Source organism: Chiloscyllium plagiosum, unplaced genomic scaffold (assembly GCF_037043375.1).
Source record: "Chiloscyllium plagiosum isolate Xiang-an unplaced genomic scaffold, Cpla_swu_hap1 HiC_scaffold_19, whole genome shotgun sequence".
Taxonomy (NCBI): Eukaryota; Metazoa; Chordata; class Chondrichthyes; order Orectolobiformes; family Hemiscylliidae; genus Chiloscyllium; species Chiloscyllium plagiosum.
The window spans coordinates 49347640-49370619 of NW_028270157.1; the positions used below are offsets into that span (position 1 = coordinate 49347640).

The 22980-nt window shown below is 41.8% G+C and overlaps 1 protein-coding gene across 9 annotated transcripts in view; it reads right to left on the bottom strand.

Moving 5' to 3' along the window:
* Positions 1–22980, bottom strand: part of LOC148146771 (ELKS/Rab6-interacting/CAST family member 1-like) — a 922009-nt gene that overhangs the window by 558706 nt on the left and 340323 nt on the right. For 6 of the 9 annotated variants that reach the window (XM_087997334.1, XM_087997333.1, XM_087997337.1 and 3 more), the window contains one exon: positions 9747–9878. In XM_087997334.1, coding sequence (XP_087853460.1) covers positions 9747–9878 — 132 coding nt within the window. Of the gene's footprint in view, positions 1–4835; positions 4890–9746; positions 9879–22980 lie in introns of all 9 variants that reach the window. The other 3 variants (XM_087997331.1, XM_087997330.1, XM_087997335.1) reach the window with 1 other exon arrangement.

Consider the following 22980-nt stretch of genomic DNA (forward strand, 5'->3'; position numbering starts at 1 on the left):
TTATTCAAAAGTCTCTTACAGGATCTTTTACAGCATGGCGGAGGTGGCAAATTACGCAGTGTTTGGCTCCTGGCCCATTCACTTCCTCTCACCTGACCGGCCACATCCTTCCTTTTCAATTTTTATTTCTAAATTTATCTTTTGTATCAAATTCATCTTTTCTTCTTTCTGCAGATGAGATGGAGGAGTCAGTTTACAGGGGGATGAAACAGCAGATCATTCCTTGTGGCCATGGTGGATTCCGCAGTTTCTTCAATGGTGTCGTCATGACTTGGATATCACACACCTAGGAGTAAGGACAGTGCTTCACCTACAGGAGTTTTGATAGCCTTCAGGCTTTAGTGGCAGCTGGAATTTCAGCAATTTCACCGTTGTACATCGGCAATTTGGTGGAATCTTTTCATTTGTACTAGCGGTGATGAGGTGAATTTACTAACAGTTTCGGTGGTAGAAACGTGGTATCCTTGAGGTGGTGGTGGGAGGCTTCAACAGTAGCATTTTTGTAGATCCACTTCTTCCTTCAGGGCAGCTTTAGAGGAGATGCCCTGGAGCCAATTCATAAAACCAAAAGCCATGGAGTGACCAGAAAATGAAATTTGTCTTAAACTATCTTTTTTCCCCATAATTTAATTAATTAAATGGTGCTGGTTTGTAGTGAGTTATGCACATTTTATAGTATGTTCATAAATACAAATAATAAAATACTGTATTTAGTGATGGTACCACTGAAGCAGGACCACCTCAATACTGCACTGTAATGTCATATTTGAACATCGACTGGAGCAGGGTCACACTGTAGTAATTGAGGAATATTTTTCAGCACAGAACTGCTTTTTTATCCGTAAATTATGTACCGCCTTTGCGAGTCGGCATCTTATAACTGTCTCATTTACAATAAAATCAGTTTACAGAAAAATTGCTAATCACACAACAATCATTTTGATACTTAGGTTTCTGTAATGGCAAAAGTAGATATTTTTTCCCTCCAGCAACCAATAACTTTGGTTGACAGCAAATTCTGGAAAAACAACACTGTATGCTCTTAACTGTGAAGTTTCGCCATTGGTAAAAGTCAAAAAAAAGTTTGGACAAAATAGTTAAGAGATATCATTACTCAATCTGAGGGTTGAAGCTATTACCCTTTAATTAAGAGCGTAAGACCATGAGAAATAGGAACCAGAGGAGGTAGTTTAGTTCCTCAAGCCTGCTTTGGCATTCAATAGAATCATGGCTGATCAGACATTCTTCACATCCACTTTCCTGCCCTTTTACAGTAACTCTTGATTAAGAATCTATCTACCTCAGTCTTAAACATACAGAACAACTCTTCCCCCACAGCTCTTTGTAACACAGAGTTCCAAAGACACTCAGTTCTCAGAGAAGAAATTCTTCGTCTTCTCAATCTTACAGTGGCAACCTTTTCTTCTGAGACAATGCCCTCTGGTCCTCAATTCTCCCATGAGGTGAAACATCGACTCAGCAATTACCCTGCCAAGTCCATTAAGAATCCTATATGAATGAGATAAGCTCTCATTCTTTTCAACTTAAGTAGAATTCCAAGCTGTTTAGCCTTTGCTCATAAGACAATCCCTTCATACTGGGGATCATCCTCATGAACGTTATTAAGGCAACCAAAATTGTTCACAGTACTCCAGCTCTGGTCTCACCTGCACCTTGTATAATTGCAGTAAGATTTCTCAACATTTATATTCCAACCCTGGATTGACTCCTAGCATCTGCAGTTCTTTGCTTTTTTTTCATAATCTGCCATGTATTTGCCACCAAAGTTGATTTTATTTATTCACATTATACTTAATCTGCCATGAATTTTCCCACTCGGCGTGTCCAAATTACAATGAAGTGTCACTGCATCCTCCTCACAATTTACTCTCCCACCCAGCTTTATGTTATTTGCAAACTTAACAATATTACATTTAGTCCCCTCATTTAGCACATTTGTATATGTTGCAAATAGCTGGGGTCAAAGCACTGATCCTTGCAGTACCCCACTAGTCACTGCCTACTGCTAGAAAAAAGACTGATTCCTACACTCTGTTTCCCCTCTGTGAACCAGTTTCCTATCCATGTTAGCACACTGCATCCAAGGCCTTTGCTTTAACTTTACATGCTAACTTTACATGTGGGATTGCTTCACACAGTGGGCCACAATTTCCAAGTAAGTACTACAGTCACTTTGCAGCCAAATTTGGATTGGAGCACGGCCCCCACAACAGTTAAGCTGAATGTAGTGTCAAAATGGCTAAGTCACTTGTGAAGAAAAATTACAATTTCTGTTATTTGATATGTTTTGGAGGTGTTGAACCACATTTTGTTTGTAAACCCAAATTTACCTCAAAGTAATTGTGAAGGTTACAACATATATTGTATTTTGAGATGGTCTTCGTTTTCTGGGTGTCTAGAGAAAAGTTGAATCTGTTTGTTCAAAATCACCAGTCTCCTATGCCTTTATTTTCTTAGCAAGTACAAGGGATCTTAAGTCTGGTCGACAGAAAACTGGTCCCTGAATAGATCGTCACAATTTGATGGGCTGCTTCAGCACCATAACAGACGTTATCTGAAATAAACCACTGCTGGCATAGCAGCACTCCCTCAGAAGTAAACTGGACTTTCAACCTTAACCTTTGTCTTAAATGTCTTGTGTGATGATGACACTCCTTTAACAAGGTTATGTTGTCCTTGGCTCTTTTTCCAGAGAGGTTGAAAATGCAGACACTTCAGGAGGTCTGGTTTTCATGGGTTTTAGTGCCAATTTGATTAAAGCTAAAGTTACTGCCTTAGGCAAAAGGCCTTCAGGTTAAAAAAAAACACTTGCACAATGAAAGGAGAGTGGCCAGTTCTCCCAGCTCAGCTTTTCTCTGGCTTGATTTGGTCTGGTTTGGGTTTTAGCGGTTTGGCTGTTCAGAGCAAGTAGTCGGTTTTGAGGCTGCTGGTCAAAGAAACAACTTCGTGGAAGAAGGTGTTCCATGCTGAATCTCCCTCTCTCGCTCTCTCTCATCTATCTCTGACATCACTCCTGTAAGAACTTTCCTTTGCTGACAAGGGGGGTTTATGGGAATTGCTGCATGTAGTTGAAACAGCATTAATACGTTGGGATAATCTGTTGGGTTTTCAGATAACTTAATTATTTTATATTCTATTATCTTTTGTTTGCGTTTCATTTTGTAATCTTGCAAATAAATTCTGTTCTGTTTAAAACTAAGTGGTTGGGCCAACTGCATCACTCCTGAAATATCTAGTTTATACCTGTGAAAACAACTAGCAACATTAGAGTCGGTGCTCCTTTCTTGAAATGTTTTGAGGGGGTCTGGCCCGGTCCATTGAACCCAGAGCTTTAAACTTAAAGTGTACCAACAAAACCATTGCTGACATTATACCATTTTTGCACTGCAAAAAGCAAGCATGCAGGTCACTGAAATGCTGTTTGGAAATAACTATGTTCACAACAAAATAATTGAAGCTAGTTATTAAACCAAACTGTCAAGAATCCAAAACATTTCATTCAAGTCTTAATTTGATGACAGATTTTATAGAACTGTGACATTTAAAGAAGATTGCATAGACACACCCTACAGGGTTTTCTTAACCAGACAAAACGTCAAACTCCAAGAACAGAATGTGTATCTGTGATTTCCCCCACCTCTATTCAACTCTGGGCGCAGGCTATATTACAAGGTGGGGATGAAAGACACTGGAAATCATGAGAAGGACGTTGGTGATGGAGGTAGGCAGGGTTAGAGTCTTGTCTTGAGGCTCTGTTACTGTGTCCAAAATTTAAGAACTAAGTAAAATCCCTTCATTTCTGGGACCCAGTCTACTAATACAGCAATTAAAGTCTTGTTTACCCATGTCACAAATCCAAACCTAAATTACAGAATTACATTCATTCGCATGGTCAGCATTAGCATTGTATGCCCATAAAGTAATCACCACGAACTATTGGCTGGAATGTCATGCTTCTCTGATGGTGAAGAGAAGGCCCAACCAGTGCCCAAATAACCATATTTGATTCTCCAGCTCTCAAAGAATCTAGCCAGGTCAAGGTAAGGATTGATCAATGTCTACAAGGTTCAATTAACTTAGTCTCTTAAAGGTTATGCATTCCTTAACTCAGTTTTATCTGATGAAAAGTTCTAACAAAAGTATTTTAAATGGCAACAGCCAAAATTCCCAGGAAGATGTTAAACATTCTCACAATACAGATTGTTCTGCAATAATTTGAGTTTTATTCCTCAGCAACCTTGCACTATAGAAAATCACTCCATGGATAACTGCTTCAGAAAATCGTTATACCTGTTCAAAAGAAAGTTTGCATTATCCAAACAAGTTCTCCATTCGTCAATTGCATTATTGCCAATTCGCACTGACAAAATGTGTGTTATAGCAGAATGACCTGTACATTATCTTGTCATCGTGAAGTGGGGTAACATGATCATCCCACAGTCTTTTGTCCTACTTAGAAGGCTTGTGCAAGTGATGAGGTTATCACAGTCATCCTTGCTCTTTCAGAGCATATTAAACACTGCACCTTCTCAGAATCTTGGGACATTGGGCTAATGTTTCCAGTACTGGAATCTCTCCCACCTAGCTACTGTGCAACTGTACTCACAACTGAAACAGATGTTCCATAACGTCAGTCATAATTGTCATATTAAGTTGTTTTCTAAGTATAATTGAGTAACAGATAAAATGCAGAACTCTCTCTGAGGTAGTTCAGACATACAAAGAATGGAAACCAGACAAATAATGATTTCTCTGAATAGGAATAGTAGACAGCAGGAGATAATGCAAATGAACTAGAAAAGAAAATCCCATACCTTGAACCATTTAAGGCCAAAGTTGTTGCACTCATGCAAACTTTCATTAACATGCTTCGCACAGGCATTGTGTAGCATAATGGAATAAAAGAAAGAGAAGCATGCAAAGTATTTACTAGAAGATCAGACAGAAGCACTTAAAGCACATTATCAGAGGCAAATTCTATTATTTCACAACAATTTACATGTATGTCATATTCACTTAATAATCATCTGGAATTCACATTTTATAGACATACTCGAGAAGTTCATTTGTTATACTGAGGTATGCAGGTCCTTGTCAGTAATGTAGAAGACAGAATCCATTTAACAATAGACAACAATTTTAAGAAAAACATTCCTTGACATTAACTATTCCATTAAAATTTAAACAAGCTAAAATTATCAGAAATCTTTAAAAATATTTTGAACTTATTTTACTCAAAACATTTTTTTAAAACTAATTTTTCACACCATTCCTCATTACTCAACATTTTGCAAATAAAGGAACTGATCACAGAAATATCATTAACACAGTTTTAGCTCTACTTAAGTGATCATGGTCAATCATGTTTTCCGACTTAACAACACAGGGCTGAATCTTACATTGTTTTGGCTAATTCTGAGCTGCATAGAGTTTTTTTGGAGAGGTTACCACCACCAGGCCTAGGGAGATATCTCACCAAACTTCCTCAATAAACTACTTAGCCCTCTGCTATGGCATCTGGCATGTCTGATTCCGATGCCAACTTACCATGCAACCTTCCCATGCACTTTGCATCGAATGAGGGTTGTGCCATGAGTGCTCTTAGAATCTAGCACATATCTGATGTCAATGCCCGTGGGTGTGGATGCGTGTAGCTGGTACCCATGGAGCTTGCCTTGACATGGGGTGCCCAATGTTCAACATGGAATTCAATAAGAACATGCAACAAGTTGAGTTTGCCAGGACCTCACCCTGGTTTCCATTTTGATTTTTCTCAATGTCTAGCTTGTTTGCGACTTTGGTGAAATAGAAACCGGAACATTAATGAGGTGAATTGGGATATCAATAAGATATTTAACAAGCAATAATCCCTCTTAATAGACAACTTGCCACTGCCAAGAAACACTACACATTGCTTGTGAAAAGCATAAAAGATGCACTTGCCATCAAGATAGGCCTCGCTGGATTTGTAGCCCATTTCTGCCATAAATCTTACTGTAGCCTGCATTACTCAAACCCCTAGAAAATTCTGCTCCACACAATTTACTAAGAATTCTCAATAGTATTTCCTTTTTCCCTTCTTTCTTTACTTACTAATATTCTCCCCAATCCCTTTAAAAGTGTTCAATTGTTGGTTGGTTACAATTTCATAGGTATTGAAGATCCTCTAACACATCATTTCAATAATCATACTTTGTGTGTGCTCTTAGACTTATTTAATATTTTCTAATCAACCTTTTCAGCAATGTTATTACACACCATTGTAGTAGGGGGGACCTGTACTCTGTACCTCCTAGCTCAGAGGTACGAACACTAGACCTTTAGACATTTGGCTTAATTCCATTGTTGCAATAGAGGCAAATTGCAACATAATTTGCTGCAAACCCAACTTATTTCCCATTCATAACACTCACTGGTCAGGTCAATCACAGCTTGACTGAGCTCAGCTAACTCATAACAGTCCAGACCTTGAACCTGGTATGTTTCAGTTCTGTATATGTGCACGCTCAGATGCAGTTGCATCATACCAGTTTTGCACTGACTTCACAATCTCTGACACCATTAGCGCACACTGTTCCACACAAACACAAAGCCCACCATATTCTATAAACAGCACAAAATTAGAGATGTGTCTCTCTTCAGAACCACAAAGCATAGGGAATTTGAAACTCATAACTATGAAATTGACTACATAACCCTCCACACAAACATGGTCACTCAGCTCTCCATGCATCCCTGATAACAATTACACATTCTTTTTAAGACAAGAATAACATCCAATATATAACATCCAATATGCAATGCCCAACATTAACATGAATAATGACCAGAATTGTATTGATGGTTAGTATTAGTGCTATTTTCAACAAAAAAATATAGAGAATGAGAATTAACTGGAGAAGTCTCAACACAACAGTTATACCTATCAATTAATGCACAGTGCAGATCCAGTATTCATTATATAATGAATGTGCAACTGATTATGTACTTAACCAATTGAAACAACTTATTAACTATAAGTGTCCTGTATCTCATGTAGAGAAAACTGTGCGATACCATCTTTCTCCTACAATTCTGTCAAAGCTGGTTAGGCTGAGATAAAAAGCTTCATTGGCATAATAACTATGCTTCATGTGGTTTTAAAACTTTTAATAAAAAACAATTTATTATACCATGGAAAGTGATTCTGCTGCTCTGTTTATCATATTAAACACCTCATACATGAAGAGTATATAGAAACTTGCAAAATTTGTGTTCTCAAACAAATACAGATTTCAACTTGCCGATGATTCAGATGCAGAAATAAAAGTGCAGTTGAATAATGTAAGCTGAAGTATTATGAATAAATTATACTCACATTTTCAATCTGCAGACTCCAGTTTGGGTCCTACATTTGACAGAGGTTTTGATTTTATATTTAAAAAATAAGAAAACGAAATCCACTCTTCCCCATTTTAAATGCGAGGCCTAGTTCGAGATACCTCATGAAAGAAATATCCTCTTAGCATCTAATCAGTCAAGCCCCCTCAGAAATCTTTTAAACCAACTTGTTCAGTAATATTCTTACAGTGGGACTTGAACCCAGGCCTTCTATCTTTGAGGCAGGCACACTAACATTGCACCACAATAGTCTCCTCAAAATAGATTCATTGAATCATAATCATACAGCATAGAAACAGACCCTTCAATCCCACCAGTGCATGCCGACCATGTTCCCAAACGAAACTAGCCCTATCCACCTGCATTTGGTCCATATCCCTCCACTAGCCAACCACTTGAAGGAGCGGCATTCCAAAAGCTAGTGCTTCCAAATAAACCTGTTAGACTATGACCTGGTGTTGTGTGATTTTGAACTTTATCCCTGGATCCCTTGTGATCGAACCTTATTAACCAGTCTATCATGCAGAAGACCTTGCTGAAGACCACATGGACAACATCCATTCTGCCTTTATATAGTTTCTTGGTCACCTCTTCAAAAAGTCAATCAAGTTTGTGAAAAATGATTTCCCACAACATCGTATGGAGTGAATTGTACTGAATGGAAATTATCATCTGCCACATCAAGGTCTTCAAGTGGAAGCTGAGATGGATTATCCACTTGGCACTTCTGGCAGAAGATGATTCCAAATGCTTTATACTGGTCTTTTGATGTGATGGGCTCCCAATAATTAAGAATGGGGACATTTGTGGAGACTCCTCGCCTGCTGCACATTAGCTGTTATGCTTTCTGTATAAGAGGGTGACTACATTTCAAAAGTACTTTCTTGGCTGTAAGGTTACAAGATGTTTGGTGATTGTGAACTGCCTCCTTAAAGACTCTGTGGGTCTACCTACAGCACATGTTTTGCAGTGATTCAAGTAAGCAACTCACCACCACTTCTTGGGATGAGCAATTAATGCTGGCCAGCCAGCAATGACCACCAGCATGAATGAATAGAAAAAAAATTATATAGATGTAAGCATTTCTTCCTTTTTCAAAATCCAAAACACAATTGTAGATTTATGGATCACACCCAATTGAGGGGGCTAGTGAATATCGAAGAGAATTGCTATCAATTACAGGCGGGCATTTATAAACTTGTAGATAGGCAAATAATTGGCTAATGATTTCCAACACAAATAAATGAGAGATAGCACATTTTGGTAGGAAGAAAAGGGAGGTCACTCTTTAATTGAAATGTGCAAGTTTAGGTGGTTTAGAGAAACAATGAGTTTTTAAAATAGAAATATACTAATTAATAAAAGTTATGCTGCAGGTTATCAGGGCCCTAAAGAAAGCAAATTAATCTTCAGTGTTTATTACTAGAGGGATGGGTTTGAAATGTCACATTAAAATTATATTGATCTGAGTAGTGTCATGTTATAGCACTGTTCCTAATTCTGGTCACAAATTACAAAAAACATTTATAGCCCCTCGAGGGGAGGCTTTAAAACATTCACAAGGTTAATACCTAAAATGCAATATAAACATATCAGGAAAAGATGGACAGGGTGGGTCTCTTCCCTTTCGGCAAGAAAGTAGTTGAGAGGTGACCTTATAGTATAGAGATCATTAAAGTTATGCAAGGTTTTGATAGAATGGTTACAGAGAGAATATGTTCTCTTGCATGTCAGACCATAACTAGATGCCATAAAATGAAATAATTCCAGAGTAATAGTGGAACAATTATAATTGGAAATGCACAAGAGGACAGGATAAGAGGGTGGAGATAATATCTTTGATGGTTTTGGAGCTGGAAAAGCTTACAGAGGTAGGGAGGGGCGAGGCCACTGGGTGATGACAAACTGACAATAATACATTTAAAGTCAAAACGTTGCTTGACCAGGAGCCAATGTGGGTCATGGAACTCAGATGATAAACTGGACATGCATCAAGATACTGGCAGAATTTTGGATGAATTCACATTTACAAAAGATAGAATGAGGGCATTCAGCCAAGAGTGCACTGGGATAGCTAAGCCTAGTGATGACAAATGAATGGATGTTGATAGCAGTAGGAAATGAGCAGAGTTGTGCAAATTTGTGCGACATTACACAAGTGGAAATAAATGTCATTAATCATGATTAGTAATTCATCTCTGGATCAAATGTGAAATCAAGGTTGTGAACAGCCTGGTTTAATGTCACACATCATACATTCGGGATGAAATGTTTACATGGATGGTACAGAAATGTTAATATAAATGAAAATTGTGCATTGACTGGTGGTTGCACATACTACTGACCTGTTTCTCAGAATTGTTTCTGGCAGCTTCTTCTTGTGCTAACACCATCTCACGTTCTGCTGTTATCTGTACACTCTCCCTTAAAGCCTCTTCTAATTCCTCAATCCGGTCATCTTTTTGTCGTAAAGTATCCTGAATAAATGATGAGAAAAGGCAATGACCACTCATGTATTTGAAAAGTACCATGACAAGACATTTGATAGGACCAACATTACATATGAGATCATGATACACAGTTAACCTACATCTGTTTCCTAAGATGTAGGCAGCACACAATTTCATGCTGTCAGATGATGACTATAATTGTGGTGTGCTACCAGGATAAACCACACTGCTGAGTGGCTGCCCACCCGAGCAGAGCACAACATTGAGACAGTCTAGCACCACTAAAACTTAGCACCATTATTTAAAATCAGCTTACACCTCTTAAAGGGACATATATTCTGACTGGCACCAGTGCTGTCAGTCACTGCAGAAGACGGCTCAAACTGAAAATAATCATTGAAAAATGTAACAACATTGAGACAGTCTGCTCCAAGTTCTGCATCACCGTATATTTTAAACACTCTTGACTAACATGGGAATCAAAGGATTTAGGGTTAGGTAGGAAAGTGAAGTTGAGGCCACAATCAAAATCTCCACACCATGATTAAATGGCAGAGCAGGCTCGAAGGAGCCAAATGGCCAATTCCCATTCCTAATTTATATGTTCATAACAGCAGTACAGCTCCTGACAGAGGGGTTGGATATATGCACAGTGGTGTTCTAGGTACAAGGAAGCAGGGGTATTCTGATAGACACAGTGAAGGCAGATGAATGCTTGATACCACAACACAGCACTGAGGATGCTAGATATATTATTCCAAGGAGATCAAATGACCATAGAAGAGTGGTCATTGTCATTGAAATCGAATGTTATATCTTTATAAACAAAATGAGTCATAGCGCTGTACAACACAGGAACAAAACCTTCAGTCCAATTCATCTATGCTGACCAGATATTCTAAATTAATCTAGTCCCCATTTGCCAGCAATTGGCCCATATCCCTCTAATTCCTTCCTATTTGGATGCCTTTGAAATGTTGTGATTGTACCAGCCTTCACCACTTTCTCTGGCAGCTCATTTCATGCATGCACCACCCTCTACATGAAGAAGCTGTCCCTTAGGTCTCTTTTAAACTTTCCCCTCTCACCTTAAATCTATGCCCTCTAGTTTTGGATTCAGAGAGTCTGAGAAAAGGAACTTGGCTATTTAGCCTGTCCATGCCCCTCATGATTTTATAAATTCCTATAAGTTCACCTTCTCAGCCTCTGATGCTCCAGGGAAAGTAATCCCAGCCTATTCAGCCTCTCCCTCTATATCAAACAGTCCAACCCCAGCAACATCCTTGTAAATCTTTTCTGAATCCTTTCAAGTTTCACAACATCTTTCCTATAGCAGGGAGACCAGAATTGAATGCAGTATTCCAAAAGTGGCCTAACCAATGTCCTGTACAGTTACAACATGACCTCCCAAAACCTATACTCGATGCACTGACTAATAAAAGTAAGAATTCAAAATATCTCGTTCACTACCCTCTCTACCTGCGACTCCAACTTCAAGGAACTATGAACTTGCACCTCAAGGTCTCCTTATCTGGCAACACTACTCAGGACTCTACCATTAAAGTATATAGGCCTGCCCACATTTGCCTTACCAAAATGCAACACCTCACATTTATTTAAGTAAACTATATCTGCCACTCCTCTCCTCATTGGCCCAATCGAGATCCCGTTGTACTCCGAATCATTAGCCTCAGGTCACCACCACAACTTCATGCTTCTCCCAATGATCTCAATGACTGATATCTTAAATGAACACAAAAGTGAAATACTGAAGATGCTGGAAATCTGAAATAGAATAAGAAATATTTCTGAAATAGAATAAGAAATGTTATAAATACTCAGCAAGTCAGGCAGTATTTGTGGATAGAAATAGAGCTAATGTTTCAGTTTGATGGTTCTGTTTCCATAATGAGTGTCATGAGTATTTCTAGCATATTTTGATTTTATTTCAGGTTGCAAATTCGAGGGTTCACCTCAATTTCACATGTAGCACCTTTGCGAGACTCACACCAACACGTCTCAGCCTGCATGCTTCCAATTATTCAGCTATAACTGCATCAGCAACCATATACACTTCAGCACCCTCAGTGACACACATTGCTTTCTTTTTCAGGCCAATGCAGTTGACAGCTGTAAGCTTCATCACCTTATCTGTGATGGAGAGGCACAGTTGCACATCCTCACCCCAGAGATTTGGTGTTTCCATAACTGGTACAGCCATGAACGAGGGTTTGAACACATCAAATCCGAAATTATGCTCAGACCAAACTTATGTCCTTCTCAAATCTCACGTCTCTTATTCCACAATCTCTTCTAATTTACAAGCTGCTGACAGGTTAAGTATGGGTCTCTTGTTTCCCCCATCTCCATTCACCATAAACTTACACTTGTCAATGTCTCGTTTCCACTCCAGAAGGAACAACACCAAAGCAGAATATCTGTTTCAAAAAGGTGCAAAAGCTTTTAAAATAGTGAGGTGACAGATGAGAAAAAGGTGAAAGTTGATGTTCAGAAGTATTTGAGCATTCATGAACATGAATATGAATCACACAGTTTCAATACAGCAAGCAATTAGGTCAGCAAATAACAGCCTTTTTTTAAGGGAGTTGGACTACGACACCAAGGAGGTTTTGGTGCATTGTAAAGTATTGTGTGCAGATTTGCCTAAGAATGCACACAATTTTCTTATGTGGTGTGATAAAGATTCAGTAGATTGATTCCTCAGACAGGAAAGACAATTTTGAGGACAGTGAATAGAACATGCTCATTGGAAATGTTAACAGGCTATGGCTTCTGTGTGGAGAGCTGAGAAAGAATTGCTATCTTCTCAGGATAAGGAAACCAAGACGTAGAAGCAGGATGTGGAAAGCTGTCTTTCATCAAACTACTGAGTGTGTTTGGAACTGTTGAGGCTCACTCCAGTAGTCTGTTGGAAATCAAGCCCCCAGGGTTGTTACAAAGGTTAAAGATTTTATTCAAAAATACACAAAATTCCCCAATTTACTCGTCTTTCAGGCCCAGATTGACAGAAAGCCTAGTTCAGATTTCTGTACTTTATTATTATTTCAAATAAATAGGTTCCAGTTACAGATAAACAAATGCAAACCATCAACGTTTAACTCCACTATTTAAAAATCTTACGCTCTTATAAACAACCCCTAAACACACATGCAAACACATATAAGACAGCAAAAAAAGGGTGTGATGGGCGGAGGGAAAAAGATTTTTTAAAACTTTAAAAATATATTTTATTCACAAAAAATCTTTGTATATATACGTTGTCACAAAAGCAGTTTGGTTCTGTACAGTTGCATGTCAAGGAAACAAAAAACATTGGACTTTGATTCCATCGAAAAAAACCAAAGACCTCTCTGATACATTCAATACTGATATTTACATATATTTGAGGCACTAGAAAGGTCCATTAACTGAACGGATCTCCATTTACCTGCAGTAAGAAGACCTCAAACAATGGTCTTTCCTTACTGCACCTTGACAGCGGCTGCCCCAAGCTTTGGTGCATCCCTCAGTACTAAAGGGACTTTGGAATGTACCAGTCTGCAACACTCAGTTGGGGTCAACTCCTTATTCTCGAAGACCAACAGGTTTCAGGTAGACAAAAGTGTGTCGTTCACTGGGTTAATGCTTCTCCAGGCACAGATGGTGTTTGTCGTTGTGTCTGTGCCAGGGAACAGCCCATAGAGCAGAGTCCTGTGACACAGAGCAGCATAAGACAAATCTCGACACAAACCAATGTATCTCTCTCCAGACTTCCTTCGCAAAGGCACATATGCAGAAGGAGATATGCAACAGTCTCTACCGCCCCACAGCCACTTTGAGGGCAGCGTTCAGTGGCACAGATCAACTGGTGTACATGAAGGATTTCACAGGTGCCCTTCTTACCACCAGTCAAGTGGTATCATGGTGCTTGTTGGAAAAAGTGCTGGTGATGAGGCATTCTGCTAAACAACTTTGACAGTCTGCTCAGGGAACAACCTGACAGGATCCACCCTCTCCTTTTCCTGCAGGGTCTTGAGGACGCTATTTACTGACCACTTCCTGATGGATCGGTGATCAAAGGGTAATTTTCTTAGCAAATTTCTCGATGAAGGACAGGTGATATGGAATGGTCCAACTACTTGGAGCATTCCATGACAGTGAGGCCAGTTCCATCCTTTACAACACCAGTGACAGGTAAAATCTCAGTACGTAGTGACACATGGTGTTTTCATACCAAGGGTCTTTCCACAGCTTGCTGAGGGCAATGTTGGGTACATTCTTCCATGTTCCCCCCCCCCCCCCCCCCCCAGCCTTATCCAGAGTTTTGTAGATGGAATCCCTGCAGACACAGTCCATCTTAGATCTCCAAATAAAGTGGAAGATGGCTCAGGTAACTGAATACTTCGGGGAATGAGCCAAACCTGTGCAACGTACAACAGAGAGAGTGCCCTACACCTTATGATCAGGTTTTTACCTGCAATGGAGAGGGAGCGGTGCTCCCTAACGACCAGTTTTTGCTTCACTTTGGCAATGCGCTCTTCTCAGGTTTTTGTGCACGCCCCAGCACAAAATAATCTGCCCTGACGGTGAAGGGAATGAAGGATCACTCGGCCCAGTTTCCAAAGAAAATGGCCTCATTCTTGCCTTGTTTTACCTTGGCTCCCGAGGCCAGTTCGAACTGGTTGTAGATGCTGATGAGTCTGTGCACTGACAGCGGATCTAAGCAGAAAACGGCAATGTTGTCCACGTACAGGGAGGCTTTGACCTCCCCTGCCTGGTATAGTCAACCCTCTCAGGCTTACAACCCTCTGATGGAATCAACAAAAGGCTCTATATAAGCAAGGCAGAAGAGAGTGGGCAGCACTGCCTGACTCCAGATCCGATCAGGAACCTTTTATATTCACACCCATTGACTGAGACTACACTAACGATATTAGTGTAGAACAGTCGGATCCGGTTGCTGATTCCCTCCCCAAAACCCACTTTGGAGTGCGCATCCCACGTGTATAGGTGCAATATCCTGTCAAAGACCTTGCCCTGGTCCAAGCCGATGAGGCAGGCTTTCACCCCTCCAATCCTGCACGAAGGCCATTGTATCCCTGAGGAGCGCAGGACTCTGTGATTGGCCTGTCCAGTACAGCACAAGTTTGGTTGGGGTGAAACACCAATCCCTCAGCAGATCTGACCCAATTAGCAGAGACCTTAAACAGGATTTTGTAGTCTGCATTCAGCAGTGAAATTGGTTGCCAATTTAGAGAGTCACAGAGTATGCCACGGAAACAAACCCTTCGGTCCAATTTGCCAACCCGATATCCCAACCCTCTCTCTCCCCCTTCCGCTTGTAGCTGAGGGTGATGATACCTTTCCTCATGGATTCACACGTTACCTGACAGAAACGGACTGTTGTATACCACCAGCAGGTCCTGACCAATCAAGTCCCAAAGAGCCAAATATAACTTGGCCAGTAAACCATCACTTCTGGGAGTTTTATTCTTTGCTAACGACTCAAGAGCCTTGGTCACCTCACCTAGACGGAAAGGTTGGCCCAGCCTCTCCCGTGTGCTGTCATCTAAGATCTTCATGATAGACAACAGGAACGGCTGGCAGCCGCACTGTCTATGGGCTTCATGCCATGCAGTCTGGTATAAAAGGATTTGCTGATTCACAGTATGTCAGACTGAGATGACATTATCAAGCCATCTTCTAACTTTAGGCTGCTGAGCACAGAGCTCTCCTTGTGCACCTTCTGGAAGAAGAAACATGAGCACATTTCATCCTGCTCCACGTTGCAGACCCTAGACCAGAAGATTATCTTGGAGGCCTCTAAGGCAAACAGCTTGCTCGCTCTTCACCTCCTGAAAATCTTTCATGTGATTGACACCCATTGTCTGCAGCAGGAATAGATTCTACATGGTTTTCGCCACCTCTCTCTCATCTTCTGAACATCTTTGAGGATAAAGAATCTCTTGATGTTCCCCTTGACTGTTTCCAACCAGACTGTTGGAGACTCAAACAGTGGCTTCACAGTTCTCCAACCTGTGTAATCCCTTTTGAGCTCCTCAATGATGTCTGGGGACAGCAGTTTCAGCTTCCACACTCCCTTGCCAGCCCACTGATCATCCTGTAGGTGACAGGTAGCCAGTAGGAGGCAGTGGTCAGAGAAGGACACCGGCTTGACGTTGGTAGATCAGGTTTGAGCAGACAGACCCATCTGGCTGCGGCCAGGTGTATCTACATTATGCTCCAACTGCAGCGATGCTGAAGACGTCGTGCAGCTTGAGGATTTTGAGTGTTGCCATCAGAACTCTGGATGTAGCGTCAGGTTTGCTGTCAGCCCCTCTGGATCATCCATATGTATCGATGCAGTCGAAGGCTCAGGCCAGAATGACCGCCTGAACATCGCCAGCAGCAGTGGGAGGACAGCCAGCTGCTCGCTCTTTACCACTGGGGCCTACGCATTAATTGGTGTTTGGGCAGCATGGTGGCTCAGTGGTTAGCACTGCTGCCTCACAGCGCCAGGGACCCATGTTCGATTCCCGCCTCGGTGACTGTATGTAGTTTGCACATTCTCCCTGTATCTGAATGAGTTTCCTCCAGGTACTCCGGTTCCCTCCCGCAATCCAAAAATGTGCAGGTCAGGTGAATTGGTCATGCTAAATTGCCCATAGTGTTAGGTGCATTAGTCAGGGGAATATATAGGGTGGGGGAATGGGTCTGTGTGGGTGACTCATTGGAGGGTCAGTGTGGACTTGTTGGGCTGAAGGACCTGTTTCCATACTGTAGGGAATCTAATCTAGTCTCAGGGGAGAATTTCTGTACAAAACGTATGCTATGAGGAGGCACCCATCCACCCTCCTTAACAGCGGAGATGGAGGAGTTGCCTTCTTGCAGCAGAATAGCCAGGCTGGAGCAATGCCAATCATTGCCCCCTAACAAATCAAAGGCCCATGGGTTCGTAAGCTCAACCATTTCCTGTAGCTACTATAGTGCATTATCCCACACTTCTGCAGAAACAGGAGGCCTGCTTTGAGTTTGACCAGATAAGCCAGTTTGGAAACACATCACGTAGTTGATTTAATGTTATGTACATTAATACTGGTAATTCTTTCATCCATTTATGGAACTACCCAATGTCCACTCAGCCATGATCTTGTCACTGGGGGCTTCTCTGCATCCCCATGTTGTGGGCGAACTGTTGGACACTTCCGTACTGAGGTAGCCATCCTGTTCCTCCCTGGGGGAATTTTCCTGATCCGGTGTCATCAGGGCAGGAAGAAAGCCAGAAGGGTCCAGGTCTGAGTCTGACAGAGTAACTGTGCCCTGACCTCCTGCAGGTTCCACAAAGTCAATGCTGCCCCCTGTACATCAGGAAACCTCGGCTCCCTCTGATCATGAAGCTGGTGTGCGAGTGGAGAGTGTTCCCACTTGTGTCCGCCTTCAGAGTCATCTTGACCTGCCACATGCTGGTCCAGATTCCAAGGTATCCACTACACCAGTGCTGTCTCCTTCTAGTTATACATACCTTCCCAGGAATGTCAGGACATCTGCCTCCAGAACATGGGCATTATACAAATGGAATCAAAATTAGAGTGGTGCTGGAAAAGCACAGCAGGTCAGGTAGCATCCGAGCAGGAAAATCGACATTTCAGGCAGGAGCGCTTCATCAGGAATGACGCTGGTAGCCTCCAGCGTGGAGAGATAAATGGGAGGGGGGTGGGGTGGGGAGAAGATAGCTAAGAGTACAATAGGTGGATGGAGGTGGGGATGAAGGTGATAGGTCGGAGAGGTGGGTGGAGCGGATGAGTGGGAAGGAAGATTGGCAAGTAGGACACAAAAGGATTCTAACAACCAAACTCCTCGGTGCCGGGAGAACAAACAATGGTGCCACAGACAGGATGGATAAGGGATCCTAAACTCCTTTCTCCTCAAATATCTTCAGGAGGTGCTCACATTGCTTCACGCTCCGAAAGATCATATCTAATAGCTCCCGCTGGGGAAATCCTGCAGGCAGAAAATATCTGCTGCTTGGAATCCACAGCAATCCAGGACAACTCTCGTCATAGAGGAGGTACGGTCGATTGGTGATAGTTCCTCTATCTTCTTCACAGGGTGGAGGGATTTGTTTTTTAATCAAGAACTTGTGGTGCACGGACGTTGCAACCCTGGGCAGCCATTGGTCCTCAAACCTTGAATTCCTCACCATCAAATGCCGCCCCTTGTGCAAAGGCTTAGGAAGCTCTGGATGTGCTATATTCCACCACTAAGATTCCGGAGACAGAACACCCTGAGCCCCTGTTTGTTGTAAATGGTGACTTCAATCAAACCAACCGAAGGAAGGTTGCCCAAGTACCACCAGAACATTACCTGCCAGAACATTTTAGACCACAGCTACACCACTGTGAAAGATGCCTACCACTCTATCCCCAGCCCTCATTTCAGGAACTCCAATCACAATGCCATATTTCTTCTCCAGGCTCATAGGCAAAAGCTCAAGCAGGGAGATCCCCTCGCGGATACAGCTCCAGTGCTGGTTGGAGGAGGCAGAGGATCAACTCCGGTGCTGCCTGGAATCGGCTGATTGGGACATGTTCAAACAGTCCGCAGGTACCTTGGACGAGTATGCCAACACCGTCATAGATATTATCAGCAAGTGTGTGGAGGACTGCATACTGAGGAAGACATTCCAGGTGTTCCCCAACAGGAAACCCTGGATGAATCAGGACATATAGAACCTGCTAAAAACCAGGTGTGAGGCCTTCAGATCAGGAGACCCACTCAAATATAAAGAATCCAAATATGACCTTCACAGAGCCATTAAGACAGCAAAGGACCAATACTGATCCAAACTAGAGACCCAGACAGACACCCAGCGACTATGGCAAGGACTGAATGACATCACAGATTCTAAAAAGAGACAGTGCAAGATAGCAGATGATTGTCTCAAAGCCTTCCATGCTCGCTTTGAGCAGAACTTCGGCGGAGAGGTAACACCTATTCCGATAAGTTCTAACGAACCTATCCAACAGTCACTGCATCAGAGGTCAGATCAGTTTTCCTTCGTGTGAATCCAAGGAAAGTGATGGGACCAGATGGAGTACCAGGCCGTGCACTTGCAGCATGTGCAAATCGACTGGCAGAGGTCTTCTTGGACATCTTCAACCTCTTCCGGCAGTAGGCCACTGTCCCTGCCTGTTTCAAGACAGCCAACATCATCCCTGTGCCTAAGGCGGCTCGTACAGCATGTCTCAATGACTACCGCACAGTGGCCCTAACTTCGTTGGTCATGAAGTGCTTTGAAAGGCTGGTCATGGCATTAATCAACTCCAGCCTCCCCACTGCTCTTGACCCACTCCAAATTGTCTTTCTTGACACCAAGAACAGCTACATAAGAATCCTACTCATTGACTGCAGTTCAGCCTTCAAAACTATTATCCTCTTGAGACTGTTTACGAAACTTAGTGATCTCAGACTAAACCCCACTCTCTGCAACTGGATCCTCAGCTTCCTCACCCACAGGCCAAAATCAGTGAAGACTGGGGACAATATTTCATCCTCACTACACTCAACATTGGAGCTCCCCAGGGGTGCGTACTCAGCCCGCTACTGTACTTAATGTATACCCATGACCGCGTCACCAAAAACCAGACTAATGCCATTTACAAGTTCGCTGATGACACCACCATAGTTGGATCTCAGATGGTGATGAAACATACTGCAGATGGGGAGGTGGAAGACCTGGAAAAATGGTGCACTGAGAACAACCAGCTCTCAATGCCGGCAAAACCAAGGAACACATTATTGATTTTCGACGGGATGTTACTCATGCCTCCCCTACATATTAACAGCACAGAGGTGGAATGAGTGGAGAGTGTCAAGCTCCTGGAAATGGTCATCCACAACAAGCTTTCTTGGACTCTTCATGTGGACGCGCTGGTTACAAAGGCCCGACAATGTCTCTTCTTCCTCAGGCAGCTGAGGAAATTAGGCATGACGGCGAATACCCTTGCCAACCTTTATAGGTATACTATCGAGAGCATTCTGTCTGGATGTATCACTACCTGGTATGAGGAGAAAGTGAGGTCTGATTTCCTGAAGAAGGGCTAATGCCCGAAACGTCGATTCTCCTGTTCCCTAGATGCTGCCTGACCTGCTGCGCTTTTCCAGCAACACATTTCCATCACTACCTGGTATGGCAATTGTACTATTCAAGATCGGGGACAGTTACAGAGAGTGATGAACTCAGCCTGGACAATCACAAAGGCCAGCCTCCCATCTATAGCATCCATCTACCAGGCCTGCTGTCAAGGAAAGGCCGCCAGCATTCTCAAAGATCCATCCCACTCTGGCAATGTATTTCTCCAACTACTACCATCGGGGATAAGGTACGCATGTACCAACCAGTTTCGAAACAGTTTCTATCCGACGGTTGTTAGAATACTGCTGAATGGACTCTCAAACTCTTAACATTCGCCTGTACCTGTGTTTTTGTTTTTGCCGCTGTTTACCGATTATTTACTTATCTATGCTACTTAACTATGTGATCTGCCTGTATTGCTCGCAAGACAAAGTTTTTCCACTGTGCCTCAGTAAACGTGACAATAAATTCAATTCAATTCAATTCACAATCACCCTGGCCGGGGTCTGAGTGTTAGCAACGGTCATAGCTCTGGTTGGCCAGTTGGTCACTGAATTGGTGTTAGGCCAAAGCCAACATAAAGATCACTTCACCTGACAAAGGGGCAGCACTTTGAAAGCTTGTGATTTAAAAAAAAAACTGTTGGACTATAACCGGGTGTCCTGTGACTTCTGACCTTGGCTACCCCAGACCAACACTGGCATTTCCACATCATAGCATAACGATCCATCAAGTTTAGATCAGCTCAACCAGCGATCCTCCACGCTCTGCACACAATCCAGTGAAGATCTCAATATCGGAGGGAAAGAGACTAGGAAGGCAGTTCAATGTTTCTGCATAAACAGTTCACTGAGAAGGTTGTTTTGGCTTACGAGGTAGGTATAAGGTAGGTATAGCTGAAACTTTATTGCTGGAACAGCACAGCAGGTCAGGCAGCATCTAGGGAACAGAAGATTCGACGTTTCGGGCACATGCCCTTCTTCAGGAAGGTAGGTATTTCTCCTATAAGGTAGGTATATACAAGGTACAGGGCGACTACTTCACACTTATATTGTCTGGCTCACTGGGTAATAGCCACACCTTACATCAACTGCTGAGGGAAAAAATAAATTGGTTTTCTTCAGGGTTAAGGTGTTTTTGTTAAACTGCAGCAGAAACAGCTCTTGGTCTTTTAGAGGTCTCATGAATTCTGACCAAAACCCCAGCTGTTCAGCTCCCTGGAAGTCAATCACATAGTTGCTGGCAGGCAGAAAAACCTTTGTCATCTATACCTAGTCACTAGTCCATAGAACAATCAGTTATTAGGTGGTGGCTGAATCGCCATTTGTACACACCTCTTGGCTGCACCTCATATGAAACGCTTCCTCCCAGTCTTTGAACACACAGCACTGCAAACACCACTTACAATGAGTGTCAGGTTATTTGCTTTTTAAAATTGCAGCAATTCTCCAACAATTCTGTTTTTTTTTTGAAGTCATTTTCCCATTTCAGTCCACAATCAAAATAGAGATTTTTTTTTAAAAAGGCACAGTATTGTAGAACTCTCTAGTCCTTGGATATTTAGTTACTTAATACATTTAAGGCCAAGATCAACAGACTCCCAGGCATGAAAGGAATCAAGATTATAAGGATAGAGGAGGATAAAGGCAAAAGGTAGAATAGAGGTCCAGTGTTAATTTTGTTGAACGGTTGTATAGACTGAAGGGGCTCTGTGTCTACTTCAGCATTTCCTACATTTTTAAAAATGTCAGAGGCAGAATACCGCGATACCAACAAAAAATTATTATGCTGCTATAACAGTTACTTCCTTATTATTTTAATCAATTAAGAGATTTTGTTGTGATCTTAACTCCCTGATTACCTGGGCACTGAAGGAAGATGGGGCAAAAAATGTCTGGAGTGAATGTACAGATGGTAAACAGCATGCAATCAAAGAGCTGAGATGTCAGCCTTTGACCAAAGCAGGATATTAATCTGTAAATTGCATGCTGCGAGGTTACTGCTTCCTTGACATGTCAATATCCTGCTTGGAACTGTTACAATCCCCTTGAGAGAACCAAAATAACCAAATTTACTAAGTTACTTCACAAATGAAATTACCAACAAGATTCCACTTTTGGTAACTTTTACTTAAAAAGAAATCAGAATCCAAGTGAATAAGACATTAACAGTCAAATCACAATTGGTTATGGACTATAAATCATATGTGGAATAGCAAAAACAATCTGACAAGATCATTAGCATTCATATTACTCCTTACAGAAATATAGCACCACACACAATCTTCGTATTTCCACTCAGCTTCCAGGGTGTACGAGCTCTAATTTTTCTCACTGAATGGATTTGATCCCCAGACACCTCAAAGGGCAGCTACACACAGTGTACATCATCAAAGGTTGTCACAAACAGAAGAGGCAAAGTGAATAATTTGTAACAGCCTCTACAGACATTCATTGGCACACTCCTGCAGAAGTTCCTTAGCAAAGGCCATGACAGTCTTGATGGCACAGACTCGTTTACCTCCTGTTTTCATAAACCTTATGAAACAGTCTGGTTGGCTCTGTCAAAAGTAAAGCATAACCATAAAATTGCAACCACAGTCTACTCTATCTCTGTCATCAGGCTTTTGAGTGTGCTTTCTTTGTTCATCCCCTGATGCAGCTTTTTTTTTAATCTGAAGGTCTCCTGTGTGCCTGGCAGCCATACAGGTCACACATAATATTTCATAATATCCAAGAAAATTATAATTGATCCTTTTATAATTGATGCAATCTCTAAAAAGACCTTTCCAAAGCTTCTTAATAACAATTCCAGATTCCAGATATTTTCAAGATATTTCAAATTTCTTTGCTGTACTGTACTGCTTCTGGGTCAAAGGTTGCCATGAACTGAACATTTCAAGCTAACAGTTTGTAATCCATTCTGGAAATCCTTCAGGTTTTCTGCAAGGAAGTTAGTTATTTCTTTAGTGTTATATTGCTATTCATTACTGGT